Source organism: Grampus griseus (genome assembly GCF_964374135.1).
Source record: "Grampus griseus genome assembly, chromosome: 10".
Lineage (NCBI taxonomy): Eukaryota > Metazoa > Chordata > Mammalia > Artiodactyla > Delphinidae > Grampus > Grampus griseus.
The window spans coordinates 92725478-92746061 of record NC_139004.1 but is presented as its reverse complement, the minus strand read 5'-3'; the positions used below and the strand labels follow the sequence as shown (position 1 = coordinate 92746061).

Here is a 20584-nt window from a genome sequence, read left to right as displayed (position 1 = left end):
GTGGGTTCGCTATTTAAACCCAAGTCTGTCTCTCTCTCGCCCTACTTTTAATCACTGTGTCCTTCCCCCTGCACTGCACGTGCCTGTCTTTCCCTCGCACGTGAACAGGCCAGGACAGCAGTCCCGTTCCACACAGAGTTCAAGGTTCACTCGGACATCAGCTCTCCCTGAAAGAAGCCATGGTTCTCCTTCCAAGTCACCACTGAGGGGAGCCTTAGTCCCCCAGCAAGTCCAGCAACTAACTAATGGTGGGACATCCTCAGCTAGAACTCTGCGTTTCTTCCAAAGCTAACATTCTGCCCAAACCTAATTAGCAGGTTCATGGCTGCTGCAGAATTCACAGCACTTTCGCTGACAATTACATTCTGTATCATCTCCACCCCAACTCCCTTCATTAATGTACCTATGTTAATGTCCAATTTTTTCAAAATCTTACAAAAAATAACACCCTCAATACCACCTAGCATATTCACCATCAAGATATTCACATGGACACACAACGTCAAACAGAGCAGCAACAGTTTGGGTCTTTGTTTTGTTAATCCTACACCAGAATGAAGCACTCCACAAGAGAACTGCATGACTTACACCCATCACTTCCCTGTAACACAACCACTTCCCTCTTCAACCCGTAACTGTGGACACCTGAACCCCCAACCCAAGTGCCTCCCTATCAGCATTAATTGGCAATATGGCTTCCCAAGAAGGATCCAGCTGGCATTAAAATTCCAAACCACACAATAAGGTCTATTTCTGACTTTGCAGAAAGGACAGATGGTTAGACAACTGAGTGTCTAATCAGCAGTCATGCCTCATGTGCTACCTCTACACTCTAAATGACAGTGTCCACCTTATACACTCATTCCTTGAAGACATCCGAGTGAGTCATAGATTCAGGTCAACAGCAATGAGACGTTGGCATGTAAAAGGCTGGCTTCTACAGGGACCATCACCGTCTCCAACCTAGCAGTATTCCAAGAGATACCGTGAACTTCTGCAACTTAGAGATGGAGACCCCTTGACTAAGCACACAGAAAGAGCATCATGACCAACAGTCTCTTGGACCAACCAGGACACAAGGGGATATGACTGCCCTCCAGGGAAGCACAGAACAAGATCCTCTGTTAAGGCAGCATAAGCTCTCCCCTTCCCCAGCACTCAGTGACCACAGGGGCAGTTTCGTACATGGGGTTCCAGATCACATGTCCTCACCCTACCAGAGGAAGACAAGAAGGCTCTTGTCCATACTTACTGAGGGCTGAAACTCCAGGCATTCTTCCTCAAAGTCAGGGTCTACCTGATGAAAAAGAATCATTAGGAAATTAAAACATCCATTGCTTTCTCAAGGACTTGGCCCCGCTAGCAGGAGACTTCAAGGCCTGCGAATATCTTTGGACAGCTAAGAACTTCTCCCTTCCCTCTGTTCACGAAACCAGCATGCCACAATCACAACACACGTCACATGAGTACAACACACATGGAACAATCTACCAGTCACCAATAGATGGCTCTCAAATGTAGACAGAGGAACACAAAGAATCCACTAGCAAAGCAACAGTTAAAAGCCTGAAATAAATAAAAGATCAGTACCCAGTGATTGATAATCCTGCTTATTTCTAGTTAGAAATAAAAAAAAATGTCTGGCTTCCAGCAAGAACTGCATTTGCCCCAGGACATAACAGATAATGCAACCGCCATTGATCTTTGGCAAACCATGTAATCAACGTTTCTCACAGCCAGTGGGCTGGGTCCATCATTTCCTATGGCTCCATTTCAAATTTCAACTTAGTCTTAATCTTCGGCTCTTCAATATTTCAAAACCATCAGTTCATACAAGTGTCAGGCATCCCGGGGGGGTTGGAACATTTAGATTCAGCCTTCCTTGGGGTCAGCTGCAGAAGCAACACTGACACCCAGGCATCACCTTGAAAATCTCTGAGCAGTCTCACCAGTGATACCAGATGACAGGAGGTGTCCCTTGATGTACGGCTAGAATCTGGTATGAATATGCATCGTACATCTTCCAGCAGATCAGAGTAAAACTCAACGTCTGTCACACAGTAACATGGCTCCTTAATTTAATACAAAAACTAAAAGGGAAATTCCTCCTATCCTTCAGTGTTGAGTCTTGCCTTTCCTCAAAAACCCTTCACGGTCATTTAAAATACATTGCCTTGATTTTTTTACATTCCTGTAAGTAAAAGACCCTGTCTATCCACTAAAGCTCTGAGTAACCAGGCTGTATTAAATGACGTAATTCTTTATGGGCTTTAATGCTTCCAGCTTTACGTACCATGTTTCACTGCGGCCAAGTCTTGGTCATTCGTGTTAGGATCAGGATTGGTAAATAAGATGCGGTGAGAGCAGTCAACAAGAGCAAAATGGAAAGATCATCCTAAAACCCTGATTAGCATTATGTTTTTTAAGCTCGATTCTCTTAGCCACTGTCAAATACAGCTGACCCTTGAACGATGCGGGAGTTAACACGTGTATAATTTATAGCTAGCCCTCCAAACCTGCGGCTCCCCATCTGCAGTTCTGCATTCTCGGATTCAACCAGCCACAGACCGCGTAGCACTGCAGTGTTTACTACTGAAAAACATCCACAGGTAACTGGACCTGTTCAGAGTTCAAACCCGCGTCGTTCAGAGTCAAATGTATACAACACAGTATTATTAAATAAAGTCACCAGGATGGACATTACATTCCCACCACAGCATTATTTTCTAACTGACCTTGTCCCCACAGCTTGATCAGAATCCCTGTCAAATACTAAAATGTGTTCACGATTTTTGCCTCTTCTTGTCTATAAGCAGGGAAATGAGGTGGAAGGAAACAGAAAAGCAGAAGGAAAAGCTAGGTAATGGAGCATTACCCTCAGCCCCTAACTACTCAGTGGCTATAGGTAAGTGAGGAAAGAGCAGTACATCATCCTTGAAAGAGAAAAACTATGGGGCTGCCACTTACCTCTGCTGCTAAGTAATGCCCTGTAGCAAGATGCTTGAAACGGAAGAGGCTGTTCCAATATCCTGCTCCACCCCGACACGGGTCATGCTGGACCACCTGCAACAGGAGTGGAAGAAATGTCGATCCAAATGAGGGCGGCGCTGAATCTGAGACACCACCCAGAAGTCATAGTGCAGGAGCCGTATTTAAGCTGAAAAAAATCATTATCTTCCAACAAACGCGTAACAAGCATCATATGTATTGTTAAGCAATGTTTCTCCAAAGAAAAAAGAGTCCCCTAATTAACATGAAACGGTTGTAAGACAGAGTTCAGTGGTTTTCGGATTATTTGCCTTAATCATAAGGAAGAAGTTAAGATCCTGGACTTCATCCACAAAAGGCGAAACAAGCAACAAAAAAAGAATCTCATGGAAAACTGTAGCAATTTATCCATGCGCTCATGCACTATAATACATCCACACGCCTGAGCTTTGAAACTGGACACTCACAGTGCCTGGGCCAATTCAGCCTACAAATAAATGTAACCGTAGCTTCTGCTCATGATGGAATAACTGGCACTGGGAGTTGCTGCCATAAATAGGCACCTCACACAATACGTGAACATGCCATAGACAACGAGAAAACTGAGGAAGATGTAAGATATACAAAACAACTGGGTTCAGATGCTGGATGACAGGGAGCGCACAACTGTCATCTCTGAGGACAGGGACACAGGGTGATCTCCACGACTGCTCCAGCTTTCTGCTGGGAGGTCCCCTCTCTGGACAGTGGCATCGAGAAGAGGTATCCAAGCAGAGGAGACCAGTCTCACTGAGGTGAGGAGATATCAGAACTTAAGGAGGCTGAGGTGACTGGAATCTGTCAGGGCAGAATACAGAGCTCCCCAGAAAACAATTTCCAGAAATCTGCACAAGGGCCTCCTTTAGTCTTTGGCTAAATACCAAGCGGCATACGTGTAAGGTGAGACCCCACAAGGCCAAATAGAAAACGAGAGGGTAGTCGTAAGCTCAACGATCCAGGTGTTCACACAGGACTAGAAGGTGTTCTGATTCTAACAAGCCAGAGGAGAGGCCGGTTGAACACCTGGGGCATTCAGTATCGACATCAAAAGGCTCACACCTTAGTAGCTGGGCTAGTCTAGCCCTAAAAAAATGCTACAGTACACTTGACCCAACAACGCTTTAAAACAAACCTCCAAAGGGTCAAAGTGATCTGCAAGTAACTTTCTTTGTCTGGCAAAACAAAAGTCAATACTCTTTAAAGGAAGGCAGCAGATCCAGAGCGTCAACAAAGGAGCATCACAACATTGAGCATATTGTCATAATGCAGCGGACAGGCGAGAATCAGGAAAATGCAGCCTGTCAGACAATATCGAATGACCCAGTGTGTCCATGTGGTTGGTGGAGGCTAGAGAAATACGTAACAGTGACCCCCAAATGTTCCCATTTTGATACATACCCACACATTTTGAGAATCTCAGTGGTTTCAAAGTAGGATAAACACACATACACACACTCACACGTGCATCAAGACACATCATAATGAGGTTAACGTAAACCAGAAAGAAAAAGAAAAAATTTTACAGTAGCTAGGGAAAAAAAGAGGCGCTATATGCAGGGAACAAAAGAAAACCACTGAATTCACATCAGAAAGTAATCTGTGCAAGACAACAATGGATGAACGCCTTCAAGTACAAAAAGAAATAACTGTCTATGTAAAATTCTACACTCAACAAAAATATCTTTCATGAATGAAGGCCATATGGAGAAATGAGAACCTTTAATACACTGCAGGTGGGGACATACAATAGTGCCTTCAAGACAGTCTGGCATTTCCTCAAAAAGTTAAACAAAGTAACCATATGACCCACAATTCCACTCCTGAGAGAACTGAAACTCCTCACAGAAACTTGTGCATGAATGTTCACAGCAGCATTATTCACAACAGCCAAAAAGCAGGAACAATCCAAATGCCCATGAATGGTAAATAAAATGTGGTATATCCATACAGTGGAATATTATTTGACAATAAAAAGAAATGAAATACAGATACGCATGGCAACATGGATAAACTTTGAAAACTTTATGCTAGGTAAGAGAAGTCAGGTACAAAGGACCACATATTGTAGGATACCATTTATATGAAATGTTCAACCCGGGCAAATCTACAGAGATAGAAAGTGGACCAGTTACCAGAGGTGGGGAGGGGCAAATCTGAAGAGAAATGAGCTGTGACTGCTATGGCTCAGGGATTCTTTTGGGTCAACTAAAAACCACTGAGAACTACACACTGTACATTTCTGAATTGTGTGACATATGAATTGTATCTCAATGAGGCTGTTATTTTCAAAAACGAAAAATAAACTGATCTTTTTAAATGAAGGTGAAATAAAGATATTCACGGACAAATATAAAGTTGTTTTCTTGTCTTCAAATGAGAGCTGAGAGAATTGGCCAGTGGCAGACCTGCACTACAGAAATGATAAGGGAGTTCTTTAGGCTGAAGGAAAATGATTCCAGATGAAAACTCAAATCTACACCAAAAAGTGAAGAGCTGGAGATGATGACTATGTGGGTAAAAGACTCCTGTCCTCTCGTTTTTCCATGTTTTTAAAATGCAAGTGACTCCTTAAACAAGGCAAAAAAAAATAAAAACGCACTATGGAGTTTATAGCATATATAGAATAAAATGCAAGAGAATATCACCACAAAGGACAGGAAGGGAGAAACAGAAGTGCAGCTGACCCTTGAATAATACGACTTTGAACTATAAGGGTCCACTTACACGTGGATTTTTTTCAATATTAAATACTACAGTGCTACATGGTTGGATGAATCCACGAATACAGAGGAACCACGAACACCGAGGGCTAACTATTAGTTATACGTGGATTTTTAACCATGTGGAGGGTCAGTGCCCCTAACACCCGTGTTGTTCAAGATTCAACTGTATACTATCGTAAGGTTCTAACATCACGTGTAAAAAGTTATGACGATATGTAAAACTGACTGGCAATGAGGTGAAGACATATAATGAAAACCCTAAATCATGACCAGAAATATAAAACACATGGTGTTGCCTTCCTTCTTTTATTTGGAAGGGACACTTAAGTTTCTAAAATCCTCAAGAAGAAAATAAAAAAGGAAGACGTTCAGTGTTTCCCTAGAGTATTCCGAGGGAAAATTGGCAGGCAACAGTTTTGGGGGGGAGCAAAAATTAGACAGCTGTTGCTTCTCAGACGATAAAATATAGAAGATGGTCTACAGTGGACTTCTGGGTTAAGTGAGTCCATACTGCAAAAACTCTCCCCAAAAGGTTGACACGTTTAATTCATTTCAATCAGTTAGTGAGTGAAGAAGACATGGTACTTGCTTTTAAGGTTCTAAAGTCAGTCACGGTGACTTCGTAGGGTTCTGACATTTCTAATACTTTTTTCGTTTATGAATTAAGTTCCAAGTCCCTACAGCCTGGATATATCGCCCTTCAGGATCTGGTCTCCTAAAACAGTTTCTGTCTTATTTCGCATGACTATCCTCTGTTCCTCATCAAATGAGGTTACTGAGTTCTAACCCAAGGTTGCCTCACATTTCCAATTCCACGTTAGTATCTTATAGGAAGTGACTTACTCCATTCATCCCTTCCGTCTGAAATATAGGTCATCCCGTCAGCACCAGCTCGGATGCTACCTCCTTCAGGAAGTCTTCCTTGATCGCTTGCCCTCCCTCATCTACACATCCAGAGGACAGGGAATGTGCCTCTTTGTGCTTTGGAGGTGTAGATACTTCACAATCCACTATCTTTCCATCCTATCGCCAATGTGCAGTCACCTACACATTGTGATGGGTTAGGCACTTGATTACATATTGCTGTGATAGATAACTGAGCAAGGGAAAGAAAAAGACACAGAAGGAAGAGATGATCAGATGACCCAGAGAAAGAAATTTCTAACTTCAGTTGGGACTTGGCTTCCGAGGTAGCTATTCTTTTCCTCCACAGGAACATCTGGCATCCTTCAGATATGGCGTGATGTGTTTGTTTCTCTAGGTCATCCCAAGTCATCCATTGTTTTTGGAACAAGGTGGGTGTAAGTACCTGGATGTGACTTATTCCTATAAATCCATGAATCCTTTCTCCCTGCCCGCCCCACCCCATCCCTTACCTCCACCTCCCACAGGGCTTTGGAACTAGTGGCAGACGTGGCTGACTGCCGGCCGGTAGTTCTCAGGAAGACATGCTGCTTCTTCCTGTGCTCGTCACAGGTGAGAAACTTCTCCTGCTCGGCGTGGAACAGCCTCACCACGTCACCCTAAAAGTCAACACACGGAGGAATGAAGGAAAACGCATTTAAAAAGAGAACCAAAGAGGACCCAAGTGCTGCCCAGCCTGTAACGTATCAAACTTACCCCCTTTAATATGTCATCTTTGTTATCACTCCATTTCATGAAAAGGACTATTTTCCAGCTGGTATTGCAGTTGACGGAATTGACCTAGAAAACAAATTAGTTATTATTTCACATACCCCTCAACAACTGTGGTTTCCTGTGCCCAAATGCCTTATTTCTGCCCAAGAAGCAAGGCTGTGCTTCAGCCCTCCAAGCCTAAAGACTGACATCATGAAGATCATAGAACTTGCAAACTCAGTTGGCCTGATAGAAGTCTTTGGTAATAAATGGTTCATTTGTACCAGTCAGTATGTATGCTGCAACTCCGGCTAACAGAACCAAGCTTCCTGCCCCCCTGGAATGATATCTTCTTCTTCTTTTTTTTCCCCCAAGTCTCTTGTACTATAGCCAGACGTAAAGGCCCAGTGAAAACAAGTATGTATAAAATGAGATGAGCTACAAAGGCAAAAAAAAAAAAAAAAAAAAGTCCAACGTATACATCCTAAAATGTTAATGATATAGCCATTGTTTGTAAACGAAATATATGCCAGGCACTGGGCTAACATTCACTAATATATTTTATCCTCAGCAACACCCTAAAAATAGCCATAACCATCATGCCCATTTCAGAGGTAGGAAAACTGATGCCCAGGGAGACTGGATAATGAACCTACAGTCACAGAGGTAGGGAAGGGCAGATTCAGGATTTGAATCCGTATCTGTCTGTTTCCAGAGCTTGTGTCCTCCAAACAAACATTAGGCAAACATTTATGTCACCATCAAGTTATTGCCCTTGTGTCCTAAAATTGCCAATTAAGTTAAGTAGATGTACTGCCAAAAGTAAGATGTCACTCTCACAGGGCTGCCGATGGCCAGCAGTGTCCCCTTCTTATGAATTAGCACAAGACACACTCTTTAGAGAGACCAATTAGAAAAGGGTACCCCTCTGGCCAAAAACACTTGGTAAAGGGGGCCCTTCTCTCCTTAAAGAAATTAGAAAACAATCCCCCAGGGATACAAAGCTTAGCAAACTGAGCCCTCAGGTGACATCAGCCCCCACCCAATGAACAGGCTTATATAACCTCATGCGGCAGGCCTGGCTCTCAGTTTGTTCCCCTGCAGAATGGGTACACTGCCCCGAGTCACTACTCAAGTCGCTGTGAGCACGCACATGCTCTGGCCCCAGGAAGGTTTGCTCCTGCAGCATATGCCTGCCCACAAGCCATAACTTTATTTCCCTTACCTCGTTGCAGCCTGGGTTATCCACCAGCTGATGACTGCTGGCATGTAAGGGCTGGCCAGCATTCACGGGGTTCAGAACAACCTTGTCACCTATGACCACCTGGAAAGGAAAGGACCAATAGAGCATTTCACAAAACAGGTCAGGACTGCAGACTGACCAGTGGCTAGTTCTCGCAGGAGCTGTAAGAGCCTGCATAGAAGGCGGCCCAGCTTCCAGCAAGTAGAGTGATACAGCACAAATGCACAATTAACTCAGCTCAATATTCTATCATTACCTAAACGGGAAAAGAACTGGGAAAAGAATGGATACTTGTATGGGTATAACTAAATCACTTTGCTATACACCTGTAACCAACACATCATTGTTAATCAATTATACTCCAATATAAAATAAAAATTTTAAAATATATAAAGAATGGAATTTCAAAAAGAAATAAAAATTAAAAAAAGATTTTAAAACCCCAAAGCCTGACCCTGACCAGGAAGAGGTGATGTTCACAAGCCTAAGGGTAAATTTTTGCCCACAATTGTCAATGATTATCCAAAGGCGATCTCCAAGTCAGTCAGAGCAGGAAGAAAAAAATCATATCTTCGTTAGCTTCAGTTAAGGCACTTGTACAAATAAGCTCTAACTAAATTTTAGGAGTAGAAGCAGATTATTGCCTGAAGTAAGTCTTTATCTTTGAAAGAATAAAGCTATAAATTTATATTTCTAAAGCAAAGGCTTTTATACTTTTTTGAAAAGTCGTATTAAGAAATACGTTTTCTATTATGACTCAGTCATACATAAAGAGTTTATGTGGCTATATGTGTATATACATATATGCATGTATATAAAGATATAGAGATCTCTATTTATCTAAAAAAAAAAGTCACCCCCCCAAACAATCTTATCCCCATTATGTTTAACACAGCTTGATACTGCCTATTCTATTCCACTTTCTAAAGTGAGTGTCCCAAGCTACTAAATTGATCTCTTGGCCCATGAGTAGATGAATACCTGTCCCTTGAAAGACACTATTCTACAAGTATTCAAGTCCATCTTACTTCCTCAACTAAGGCACAGCTAAACAGGTAAGCTTAAAGGACAGGAAAGCAAAGGACTCGCAAACATGAAGTTCAGAGCAAAGCACCCTTGTCTTTTATTATGGGAGTGGAAGGAAGAAGAATAGAAAGGATGGTTTCCTAAGGTGTAAAACACACCTATTCTCAGTTTGATACATTTGGGGAACACATACAACTAAATTTTCTCTAACTCAAAATATATGCAAGTTAAATATGTCAAAAAACCCAACCCTTTAGGTGAAACCTAAGCTTTACTGGACTTACTCTTCTATACTCAGTTGATGATCACTATGCACTGTACACCCGCTGCGAGGGGGCTGCTCAGGTACTAGAGGCTTCACGTATATTGTACAGACTTTAATATGCACACAAACATATAAACTGAAACATATTTAAACGACCCAAAGCTTGTATACTTAAATATTAAAAAATGGGAAAACCCAGTTTCAGGTGAAGGCAAGTTAAGCTTTTTGACAAGATTTCACACTGTTTAAATACATATTTCTTTTTGGTGGAAAACAACTATTTCAGAATCTTAATGAGGTTGGAAATGCAGCTGATAGCACTGAAACATAGTCACTGTTAAGTATATGCCCACATAATGACTTACTAACGTAGCTAATAAGTATCAGAACTGTTCTAAGTCACCCTGGAAAGGATTTCTGGGGCTTTATAACTTAATCACCCCTCAGGAGAGGAGCCAGCTCGGGACCAACCACAGTCATTGAAATGGAAGCAAGAGCCTGCAGAGTTATCAAGAGCAACTGAGGATAATCCTAAAATCCACTCTCCTTCCCTGATCTACTTCCTTTCCATCCTTCTGTCCTAACTTTATTTCCGCAATAGAGAACCATTTCTTTTCCACTACTGATCTAGAAGGACAGGGACACTCCCCAGGACACTCATACATGATAGCTGCTTTTGTGGTAAAGTTACTCAAGTAATGGGCTCCTCATATGATTTTTTTCAGAAGCCCAGTAGGAAAAAAACAGAGCTACTGTATTTAGGTCACATTGCTCTCCAAACTTCCCTGTTTCCCAAACACTGGTTTCCATGGTGATTTCCTTCTCCTCATACGGGATAAGCTTCTGGCTCCAACTTTAAATTTCTCTTAGTTGACTCTAGTGTACAGTTATGGTTGGAGGCCTGGCACGGAGCACGCCCTGGGCTGGGCATGTGCACTTACACTGTCTCCGATGGATCGCAGCTTGTAGAATGGCTGAATGTAAAACCAGGACCCTTCGTTGCCAGCCTCGTCCAACGTTACTCTCATGGCATTCTTCTCCAGCAGAGCTGGAAGCCTCTTATTCACTGTTAGGTATTTATTACTTTTCAAATGCAAGAGCTGAAAACCACCAAGAGAATAAGGTGAGTGTCAGCACGTCCCCGAATCTCTACATTTCTCTCTCAGTCATACAAGATATGTATCAAACACTCCTCCCACCACTGAGCCACCTGTGAAGTTAGAGAACCACAGAAGTGGTTAAGGCAGGGAATGATTAGAAAAGAAGGAAGACCAAAGGGAGCAGAAGTAGAAGGAAGAGGAGAAGACATTTTTTCCCCCCAACACAGCCCTGGACAAGATGGGTGTCGCTCAGGTCAAGTGCACCATCAGCTAGGAACATCACTCTGCCATTGGTTAGCAGCAAGGGGTCTAACCCCAGGTAAAGGGACTAAAGAACTGCAGTCTGAATATGCCCTGACATGAAGGTGGAGCTAAGGAAAGGCACTTTTGAACAAGAGAAACAGTTCAATTTAAGAAGTGACCCCATTAGGGGACTGTCAATTCACTTGGAAAAACACGGCTGCTATGGATTTCCACCTTGAATTTCTAAGCACTCTATTCTTAATTCTTGTGTAACCGTTACACGAAGGGGATGGAAAGATGGAAGATCTAGATGCGAAACGTCTCATAGTAAGTCTAGACCAGGAAGAGCTGACCAAGGCTTCCCAACTCAACAGGCTGTAAGAGAAGATGGAGGGGAATAGGAAAGACCGTCCAATCCCTGGAGAAATGGTAAGACTAGCATGGGACACCACCTCCAACTGCCAGTATCTCCCTTTTCAGCTTAACAGATACAGTTTCTAGAACACTCCTAGGAGGCCCACAAATCTTCTTGTCTGATCTGTGAGTCCCTGACATCCCCTGGCCATGACACATAAGGCAATGCCTTCCCAAGCTTCCGTGGTACTCTGATGAGTAGTACCTCTGATCTTCCATGCACCTCTCCAAGGGCTGAACTTAGCTGGCTTATAACTTGGCATTACCTACAGGTGATCCTCAAGATCTAGGCTGGGAAAATAAGAAATATTAGGTCATAAGTATTCACAGCACACTCTGTGACAGGTACCTCTCAATCATCCTAGGCCGCACATACCATTATTATTCCCATTCTGCTAGTGAGCCAGCTGAACCATGGCAAGAATTCTTGCCCAATACCTACCAGGAAAAAAAGTGGGAAGGAACTCCTTTGTCATTTGTAAAGTTAATATTAGTATTAGTAAAGAGAGACAAATGAGGAGTTTGGGATTAACGTATACACACTATTCTATATATAAAATAGATGAACAACAAGGACCTACGGTATAGCACAGGGAACTATATTCAATATCTTGTAATAACCTATAATGCAAAATATCTGGAAAAGAATAGATATATGCACATATGTATAACCGAACCACTTTGCTATATACCTGAAACTAACACAACACTGTAAGGTAACTATACTTCAATTTTTAAAAATGGTTTTAAAAAAAGCCACATTTGGCACTGGACTTCTTCACACAGTTTTCTGCAAGGATAGACCTAGGTGGATTTTTTTTTTTTTTTAGCAAAACCTGCTGTAGCTGTTTCTTAAATTGTGTTTTATCCTGTCAAATTTGAAGGTACCAGATATAAACAAGTAAACCTCACAACCCGTGAGGTAAGACATGAGACCTATCATCAAATATTCTACCTGAAGGTACAGAATTGCTCTTCTTACTTCTGGTGACCAGCTCTTGAACCAATTTTTACCAAACATGAAGAACTTTCAAGCAACGCAAGTTACGCAAAAGCGCAACAGCCAGGCTCCTCTTCAGACAGGGAGCCTCCCATCTAAAAACTGTGGACAGATTTTAAATTAACAGTACAGGGGAGAGAAGTGGACCCTTGCACTGAGAGAGAACCAACTAAAAGCCCAAGAGTCCAGCCCACATCACAAGAAATGCTAGACCTTTTGCAATAAACTGGCTGTGTCCACAGAGTCCTATCTGTCCAAACCGGGTTTCGTGTGCTTGTTTTTCGATTCACTCTTTGTAAAGCTTCAGCTCCACGACAGAACAGCGGCTTTGACCCACCTGGATTACATTGCCATACTGGATCACGGTCCCCAGCAATTTCCTGTTTTCTGTCTCATTCTGCTTCTTTTCCAAGTCTGCGGCATGCTGTACATAGAGGAGGAAGATTGGTCACAAAGAGGAAACAATGGGTTATATATTTCTCTGCCGCAAGGCAAAAGCAATATAGCCAGTTCATACAAGAACCACAAAAATAAGCAAATACCTAAGTACCCTCTGAGGCTAAGTGCAATGAGCAAGGGGTTCAAGAAACCAACCCACTATGCCTTGTTTGCTGGCCTTCTTGGTTTTTCAAACATGTATTCATTTTTTAAGGAATTCATGGACATCTGGTTAGGGTGAGACTAAGTCACAAGCTTATGTATTTTTAAAGAAAATAGGGTAGGGTTGGAAGGGAATTTGCATAGCCCTTTTATGATTTGTACAGGTCTTCTTTATAGCTTTGGAGTAAAATAAAACAGCATTTAAATACTGGTTTTGTGACCTGGAATGTGTTAGTTAACGTCTTTGCAATCCTCAGTTTCCTCTTTTGTAAAATGAAAATAAAAATAGTACCTTCACCTCACAGGAATCACACAGCACGGTATCTCATCATTGTGGCATTCATGGAGTGTTAGTTATTATTGTTACATACCAATTATAATTTATTTAGTTTTCACAGTAGTTCCCTGAGGAGAAGATCATTATCTCAATTTCATAAAGAAGAAACAGACTCAGAAAGATGAAAAAGTTTGGTCGACACTGCATAGCTAGTTGAGTGGGTACAAAAGGAGCACTGTTTTCTCTACTACTGTGTATATTTGAAATTTTGCTTAATAATGTCATTTTTTAAAAACTACACATCTATTAAGTAAGTAAGAGATAATCCTCAAACCCATATTTGGGTTAACTCCAGATTTACACATTCACAAATGAGGCTGGAGATATTACTAGTGCAGCTCTGGCAGGCCAGGGAACATGGTACAACCAAATAGAGGGTTCCCATAACAGTTTGCCAAGGCCACCAACCCGCACAGTCATTTTTCCTTCGTTCACCTGTGTAGCTCTGCAAGTCTGTTAGCATATTATAACCACACTGAAGGGGAACTAGTTTCATCCTAGGCAATTAAACTGCCGTTCCAATCTCTGATTCCCAAACCCAGACTAAGTAAAACAAAAGAAAAATAACGGAAGAAATACGGCATCTAATCTGATGGGTGACAGAAGCATGATGATGACCAATGATGTACTTCGGAATTGCTTCCAATGTTCTCTTCGTAGTCTCCCCTTGCCTTGAGGCAAGATGCTACCAGATGCCAGTGGGTTAATGGGCTTCTTTCCCAGGGAGCACGTCCGCGTTTCCACACAACCCTTCTGGACTTGGTCTTGGTTCCACCACAGACCGGCTTTATCATCTTGGCCAGGTCGTTTAATCTCACCAAGCCTCACTCAGCATTCTCATCCACAAAATGAGGACAATACAAGCCTTTTTTCTCCCTAATCATAGACATTACGGAAAATGCATACCAGACACAAAATAGGCATTCAATAAATTTTAACCAACGTTATACACAAGTTTATGTAACTAAGAAACGTTCTAATGAAAATTTCAAAAGGTGAACTAAGGTGGGTGGGTGAAGAATCTTTCAGTTTCCTTCTAATTCAGCATTCGCTCCACCTCTACCTGGAGTATAGGTATTTTTAGGAAGGAACATCTTTTGAGAAAAATAAGCTGCAGGAAGCAACCCTAAACTAAAAAGAAACCACATTTATAGGAGGGTAAGGATTTGCCTAAGTTTGTGTGGCTGACTGCAAGTTTGTAGCATATGTCTCAACCCTTTAAAACAATGGTCTATTCAGAGGCTTCCCTCTTTCTCTTTCGGAATTAGTTACCAATCTGCTATTCTCAGTTACAAAAACGTAATATCCACTGGGTTCAAGACACATCCAGAAATAATACCAGCGCAGACACCATGGCAATCCTTGGCATCCAAACCGCCCTAGGCATGGCTCTCCCCAACTCTCTCTTCCCCTCCATAAACACCCTCCCATCCCCTCCTCCCACCTCCGTTCTCCCTATTTTCATGCCTGAGCTGTACCCTATCCAAAGAGCTCTACAGTACCCACAGGTTCTGCAGGTAGTTTTAAAAAAAAAAAATACACTGGACTGAATCCACTTGGAAGGCAGGTTTATACATTGCAGAGAGCCACTTATTCTTTCTGCTAAGCAGTTCTCAGCTAATAAGGACAGGAAAGTTGAGAAAGCAAAAAAATGTCAAAGCGGGGGGAATCAAGGAATTCAGTAAAATAAAACAACATTTTCCAACAAACAAATACAAATGTTCTCTGCTCGAAACACCACACCAAAAGGATTCACCTTGAGAAAATTATAAAGTAGTGTTTCTTGAACTTAAATGATATAAGGGCTCCTGTTTAAGAGGGAAAATTCTCATGGGTATTCCTCTTACTCTCAAGAATTTCCAGTGGCTTCAATCTAAGAAATATTCATCTAAAATATTAAGTTCCTACCTACGCTCAGACTAAGTACACAAGTGGTAATCCAGTGGTCACTGGCATATCTAAAAGGAAAGGTCAGATTAGTCACCAAGAAGACACATATTTCATAGTTAAGACTAATTAAACACCAGCAGCTCTAAAGATTAAAGGTCATTCGTGTACAAACATACAAAAGATAAAATTAGAACAGAAAATACACAACTGGAGAATAAATATCTAAGAATATCAAATATCACATCTGAAAACTCCATTAAAAGGTTTAATGATGACCAAGCCTACATATAACTACTAAACAAACATTCCATGCATTAAGCTTACGGAACTCTCCCACTCACTTCACTTTTTACTAAGTGTACAAATACTATATATGTGTTCATTTGAGTTCACAAATCAGTCTTTAGATAACTCCTCCACAAAACCAAATTTGTTCCCTTCCCCCAGTTTTACTGATATAACTGACATATAATTGGGCTTTCAGAAAAAAGAAAATTCATCATGATTTTTAGTTCAAAAGGTTGATTAAAAAGGAAGTAAAACTAACACATTTTAAATCAACTATACTCCAATAAAAAATTAATTTAAAAAAATAAAATTTAAAAAAAGGAAGGACAGTACAGACAATACCTGGGCCCACTGATCAAGGCTGCTTTCACCCTTGAAAAAATTAAATCTGGTCTATTAATCCCTCAAGTATATTCTAAAGAGGAGCCCACACTGTAGGACAGTGAATTTGGGGCTTCCCTGGTGGCGCAGTGGTTGAGAGCCTGCCTGCCGATGCAGGGGACACGGGTTCGTGCCCCGGTCCCGGAAGATCTCACATGCCGCGGAGCGGCTGGGCCCGTGAGCCATGGCCGCTGAGCTTGCGCGTCCGGAGCTTGTGCTCCGCAACGGGAGAGGCCACAACAGTGAGAGGCCCGAGTACCGCAAAAAAAAAAAAAAAAAGACAGTGAATTTGTATAACCTTTCTGAAGAATAATCCAGCAATATCTACCAAAAAGTTGTTCAACGTGCATAACTTTGATTTAGCAATCCCATTTCTAGGAGTTTCTCTAAGATAATCTGGCATGTGCGCAAGGCCATAACCATCATTTATTTTTGGGGGGAATGGCAAAAACTGTCAGAATCCTAAATACCTCCTCCCCCCATAGGGATTGGCTGTCTAAAATTACAGTACTGCTATATCATGGAGTAATCAAGTAGCCATTAAAAATGCAGAGGTACCTATTTATTCATGACATATTAAGTGGGAAAAAAAAGCAGGTGAAAGAAAGAGAAATGAAGGACTTCCCTGGCGGCCCAGTGGTTCAAACTCCACGCTTCCAGTGCAAGGGGCATGGGTTCAATCCCTGGCCAGGGAACTAAGATCTCACATGCCGCGCAGCACCACCAAAAAAAAAAAAAAAGGACGAAAGTGAGATGGCATGCCCCCTTTAATACTTTAAAATATAGAGATAAAGGAATAAAATAGGGGATGGGAGACTGGGCCACACACCGAGATTATCTTTGAGGATTAAGGTTTAGAGATCATTCTTTTTTTTCCTTTTCTTACTCATGTATACTTTGGAGCTCACTTCTTCCTACAATACTCACTTCAGAAACACCTTCATCGTACCTCTGTGGCAAGAAGCCTAGATTTTTAAAAAGCCATCTTAAATGTGTTATCTTTTCAATATTTAAAAATCCCAATAATTTAAGTACCTCTTGCTCTTTTCCCTTACACAATGGGCTGCGGACAGTTCTGAATTTCTAAGGGAGAAATCACGCTCTATGCTATGGTCTCTACCACCATGAATCACCACAGACATTACAATGTTCCCTAAGCAACATCAAGGTCAACCCCATCACAGTCACCTGTTATTTTATTTCAGAAATGGAGAAACCATTATTAAATTACTACAGAGACGTCACTGGAACAATGGGGAAGCTTATTTAAGGTCAACAAGCTCTGAAGTATCTAACATAAATATTAAGGCTTCTGAAAACAAGCAAGGCAGGACCCAGGCTTCAGATGACAATAAAGACTCCTCACTCCTCTGGTTCCTCCTAGCTTGTAGAAGCTACGGCTTAAGGTAATGGATCATTTCTCAGAACCAAAACAATGTAGGTGCTGTTTCAAGGTAACAGGTAAAAATGCTGTCAGGAAACGGCAGTCGAGGGCTGTAGAACAAATTATGTGATTTGCAGATGGCGGAACCTCATTCTGCCAAGAGTCTTGGGAAATCACGACCAGGGGAGTTAGAACCCAGTTATTCTCTCAGAACGAACAGACACACATAGCAACCAGCCACTAGATGTCATTGTCCTTCAGGGAGTTGGTGGCATGTTGCTTATCCTAGTCAAAAGGAAGTCAACTGGTCTAGACGACTAATTCCTTAAATGGCATTAATTTAAAATAATCTGACCTTTGATTGGGGTGCTCCACAGTAGCTGACAAAAATAAAAATGAAAACCCACTGGAGACTGGCCGTCCGCCCCCAAAGGCAAGCGGCTGCCCAAAATACAACATTTTAATGACGGCACTAGAACATGTGCATGACTTTCAGACACAAGAGGGGGAAAGAAAGGTCCAGCCAAGCAGGAAAGCAGGAACTGCACAAAGTTAACAGCCAAGACCTGCAAGTCATGTCAGGGATCCTGAATCAGGAGACAGTGTTGGTTTCCTTTTAAAATTTATTTAAAACAGAAACAGCATGAAAGAGAGAATTTACTGTTTATTTTAGTAAGGAGTTCAAAGTTCTTGGTCACCTTTAGGATCGCCTTTTTCAACTCTGTGGCTTTTTCATGGTTCATTTGTGGGAAGGGGCGGGAAAAGGAACTGCTGATGAAACAACACACGTATCACAGGCTGAGAACAGTTGGCCAGAGGACGCCATCCTGCTGAGCCATTCCTGTACTGGTGTTGAGTGTTCCGTTTTAAACTTTAAGGGAAGTAGCTGCCAACATTTTTTAAAAACTGAGAGATGACACATCAAAGCACGGATTTTAGCCTCTCTTGAAGAAGCAGAAGATGCGGCGGCAGTTCCTGGCCCACCTTCCCACGCAGCAATGGCAGGGGAGCGGAGCTGCCCCCCAGACCCGCACACAGGCACACGCCCCATAGCAACCCAGCCCACCAAGGCCTCTTGGTTCCAACTGGCTTCCTGCTTGGCCATGAGGAATCTGAATTTACAACTACAGCTGTAAAGCGCGTAGGAGAAGAAAGGGTTTGAGACAGACTAAGAATACCTCAGTGGACAGAATCAATTTCATCCGAGAAAAGGGGCCGCAGGACTGCTAAGGCCACACTCCTTCCACCAAGATGACCCCACAGGCGTACGTGCTAAATGGCTCTCCCAAGAGACGTGCAGAATTGAGCAACCTTTCCTACCCATTTAACTCGATTCCCATGCTCCCAGTACAGACTTCGGGGGCGTCCTGGATCCTCACAGTGATTGGGGAAGGAGGGGATCGCTACTCATACTTCACGGACAAGAGCCAGGGATGCTGGATGCCCTGAAATGTATAGCACAGTCCTGTGCAAGGAAGAAGCATCGTTCCTCCCACACAATTTGGTATTCCGGTGGACAGTCACACGGCTTAAAAAGCTGCAACTTCTGAGCCAAACCCTTAACTCCACTTTACACATGAACACAAAGCATGGATCTGCATGGTTCAATTAATAATATTATTAACACCTTTTCCAAAACTGAGGGTGTTATTTAATAAAGAGAGGCGTGTACCTTGCATTCTTAGTAACATTACCAAGAGCGGCTGACCATTTTGGAACACATTATGGAAAACATGCTTTCTGGGTCACCAGTACTATAACCCTACATCGGCCACAGTCTTCAGCTGCCTCATTCACGGGGTCTATACAAATAGGTAAAAGCATTTATTTCCTTACGTCCTCTAGAGTGACTGTGCAATTATAAAATTTATTACTTTCCCTTTATTTTGCCTTTATAATTCAGTTTCAAAACTTTGATATCTTGGGAGATTATATTATTTACAGATTTTATTTCCTATTTATATTTATAGTTACATAATATTTGCTATTCAGAGGGAGCAATGGGTCTGCTGAGGTTGAGAATATCTGCCCTAAAACCATTAAAATAATGATGCAATCCCAGAAGCCTTCAAAGCAATCTCTTTGCTTCTGTTGTTTTCTTTTTCTCTCCTACCCTCTTACTCCCACAGATGCCTCACTCTGAGGCTTACCTGTCACCTCCTCTTCCTCCAGAAAGCCCTCCCTGACTACCATATCACCCATCCTTAAACTCAAAAGCGGATTTGACTGCCCCTTCTAGGTGCTCCCACAGCCTCAGTGGTTTGCCCTATAATAGAACTTGCTACAGTCGTGTCACTACCTCTTTACTCTTAATTAGCTATTAAGCTCCCAGAGGGTTACGATGCTGTCACAGTTTTATCACCATCACCTAGCACAGTGCTCACTCATTCATTCAAGAACTATTTCTTGAGCACCTACTATGTGCCAGACACTACTACAATGCACTGGGGATACAGTGGTGAACAAGACAGGCACTGCTCCTCATCTTGTGGTGTCGTCACTCTACTGAGTGACAGATGCTAATTAAGGGAACTTTTAAATATAACTGCAGACTTTGATCAGTGCAGAGAAAGATATAAACAGGGTGCTATGACGGAGGAAAGCAAGGAACACATGGCTTAGATAAGGAGATGGGGAGAGACCTCACTGAGATGACTTAAACTGAGAGATGAAGGAGGCAGAGGTCTTAGCTTAGGCAAAGTCAGGAGAAGACTGTTCTCAACAGGACAAATTGCAAGCGCTAAGCTCGTGAGACTGTTAGGAGTCTGTGGTGCTCAAAAAAATAAAATGAAAGGACACAGAGCAAGTCTAGCTGGTTCAGAAGCCTCAGAGGGAAAGCAGCGTCCAGCAGGCACAAAGTCTGCATTTCATTTTAAGGGCCAAGAGTGCCTGTGTGTCTTCACACTGGAGGATCAGCTCATGGAGGTTAGGAACCTGGTCTTCTCATCATGCCTGGAGCCCCTCACCCCTGTCTAATATAGTATGTGCTGAATAAAGGAGTCCCTTCCATGGGCCCTACCTTACCCAGTGCAGCTGGCTGTGACTC

The 20584-nt window shown here is 42.3% G+C and overlaps 1 protein-coding gene across 1 annotated transcript in view; it reads right to left on the bottom strand.

The window, feature by feature from the left end:
• The window catches only part of ITPR1 (inositol 1,4,5-trisphosphate receptor type 1), a 318582-nt gene that overhangs the window by 180216 nt on the left and 117782 nt on the right, over positions 1–20584 (bottom strand). Inside the window, exons 5-11 of the mRNA XM_082663160.1 lie at positions 12996–13082; positions 10843–11001; positions 8593–8691; positions 7371–7454; positions 7127–7273; positions 2968–3063; positions 1253–1297 (exon numbers count right to left, since the gene is read on the bottom strand). Of these exons, the coding sequence (XP_082519286.1) occupies positions 1253–1297; positions 2968–3063; positions 7127–7273; positions 7371–7454; positions 8593–8691; positions 10843–11001; positions 12996–13082 (717 nt within the window). The remainder of the gene's footprint in view (positions 1–1252; positions 1298–2967; positions 3064–7126; positions 7274–7370; positions 7455–8592; positions 8692–10842; positions 11002–12995; positions 13083–20584) is intronic.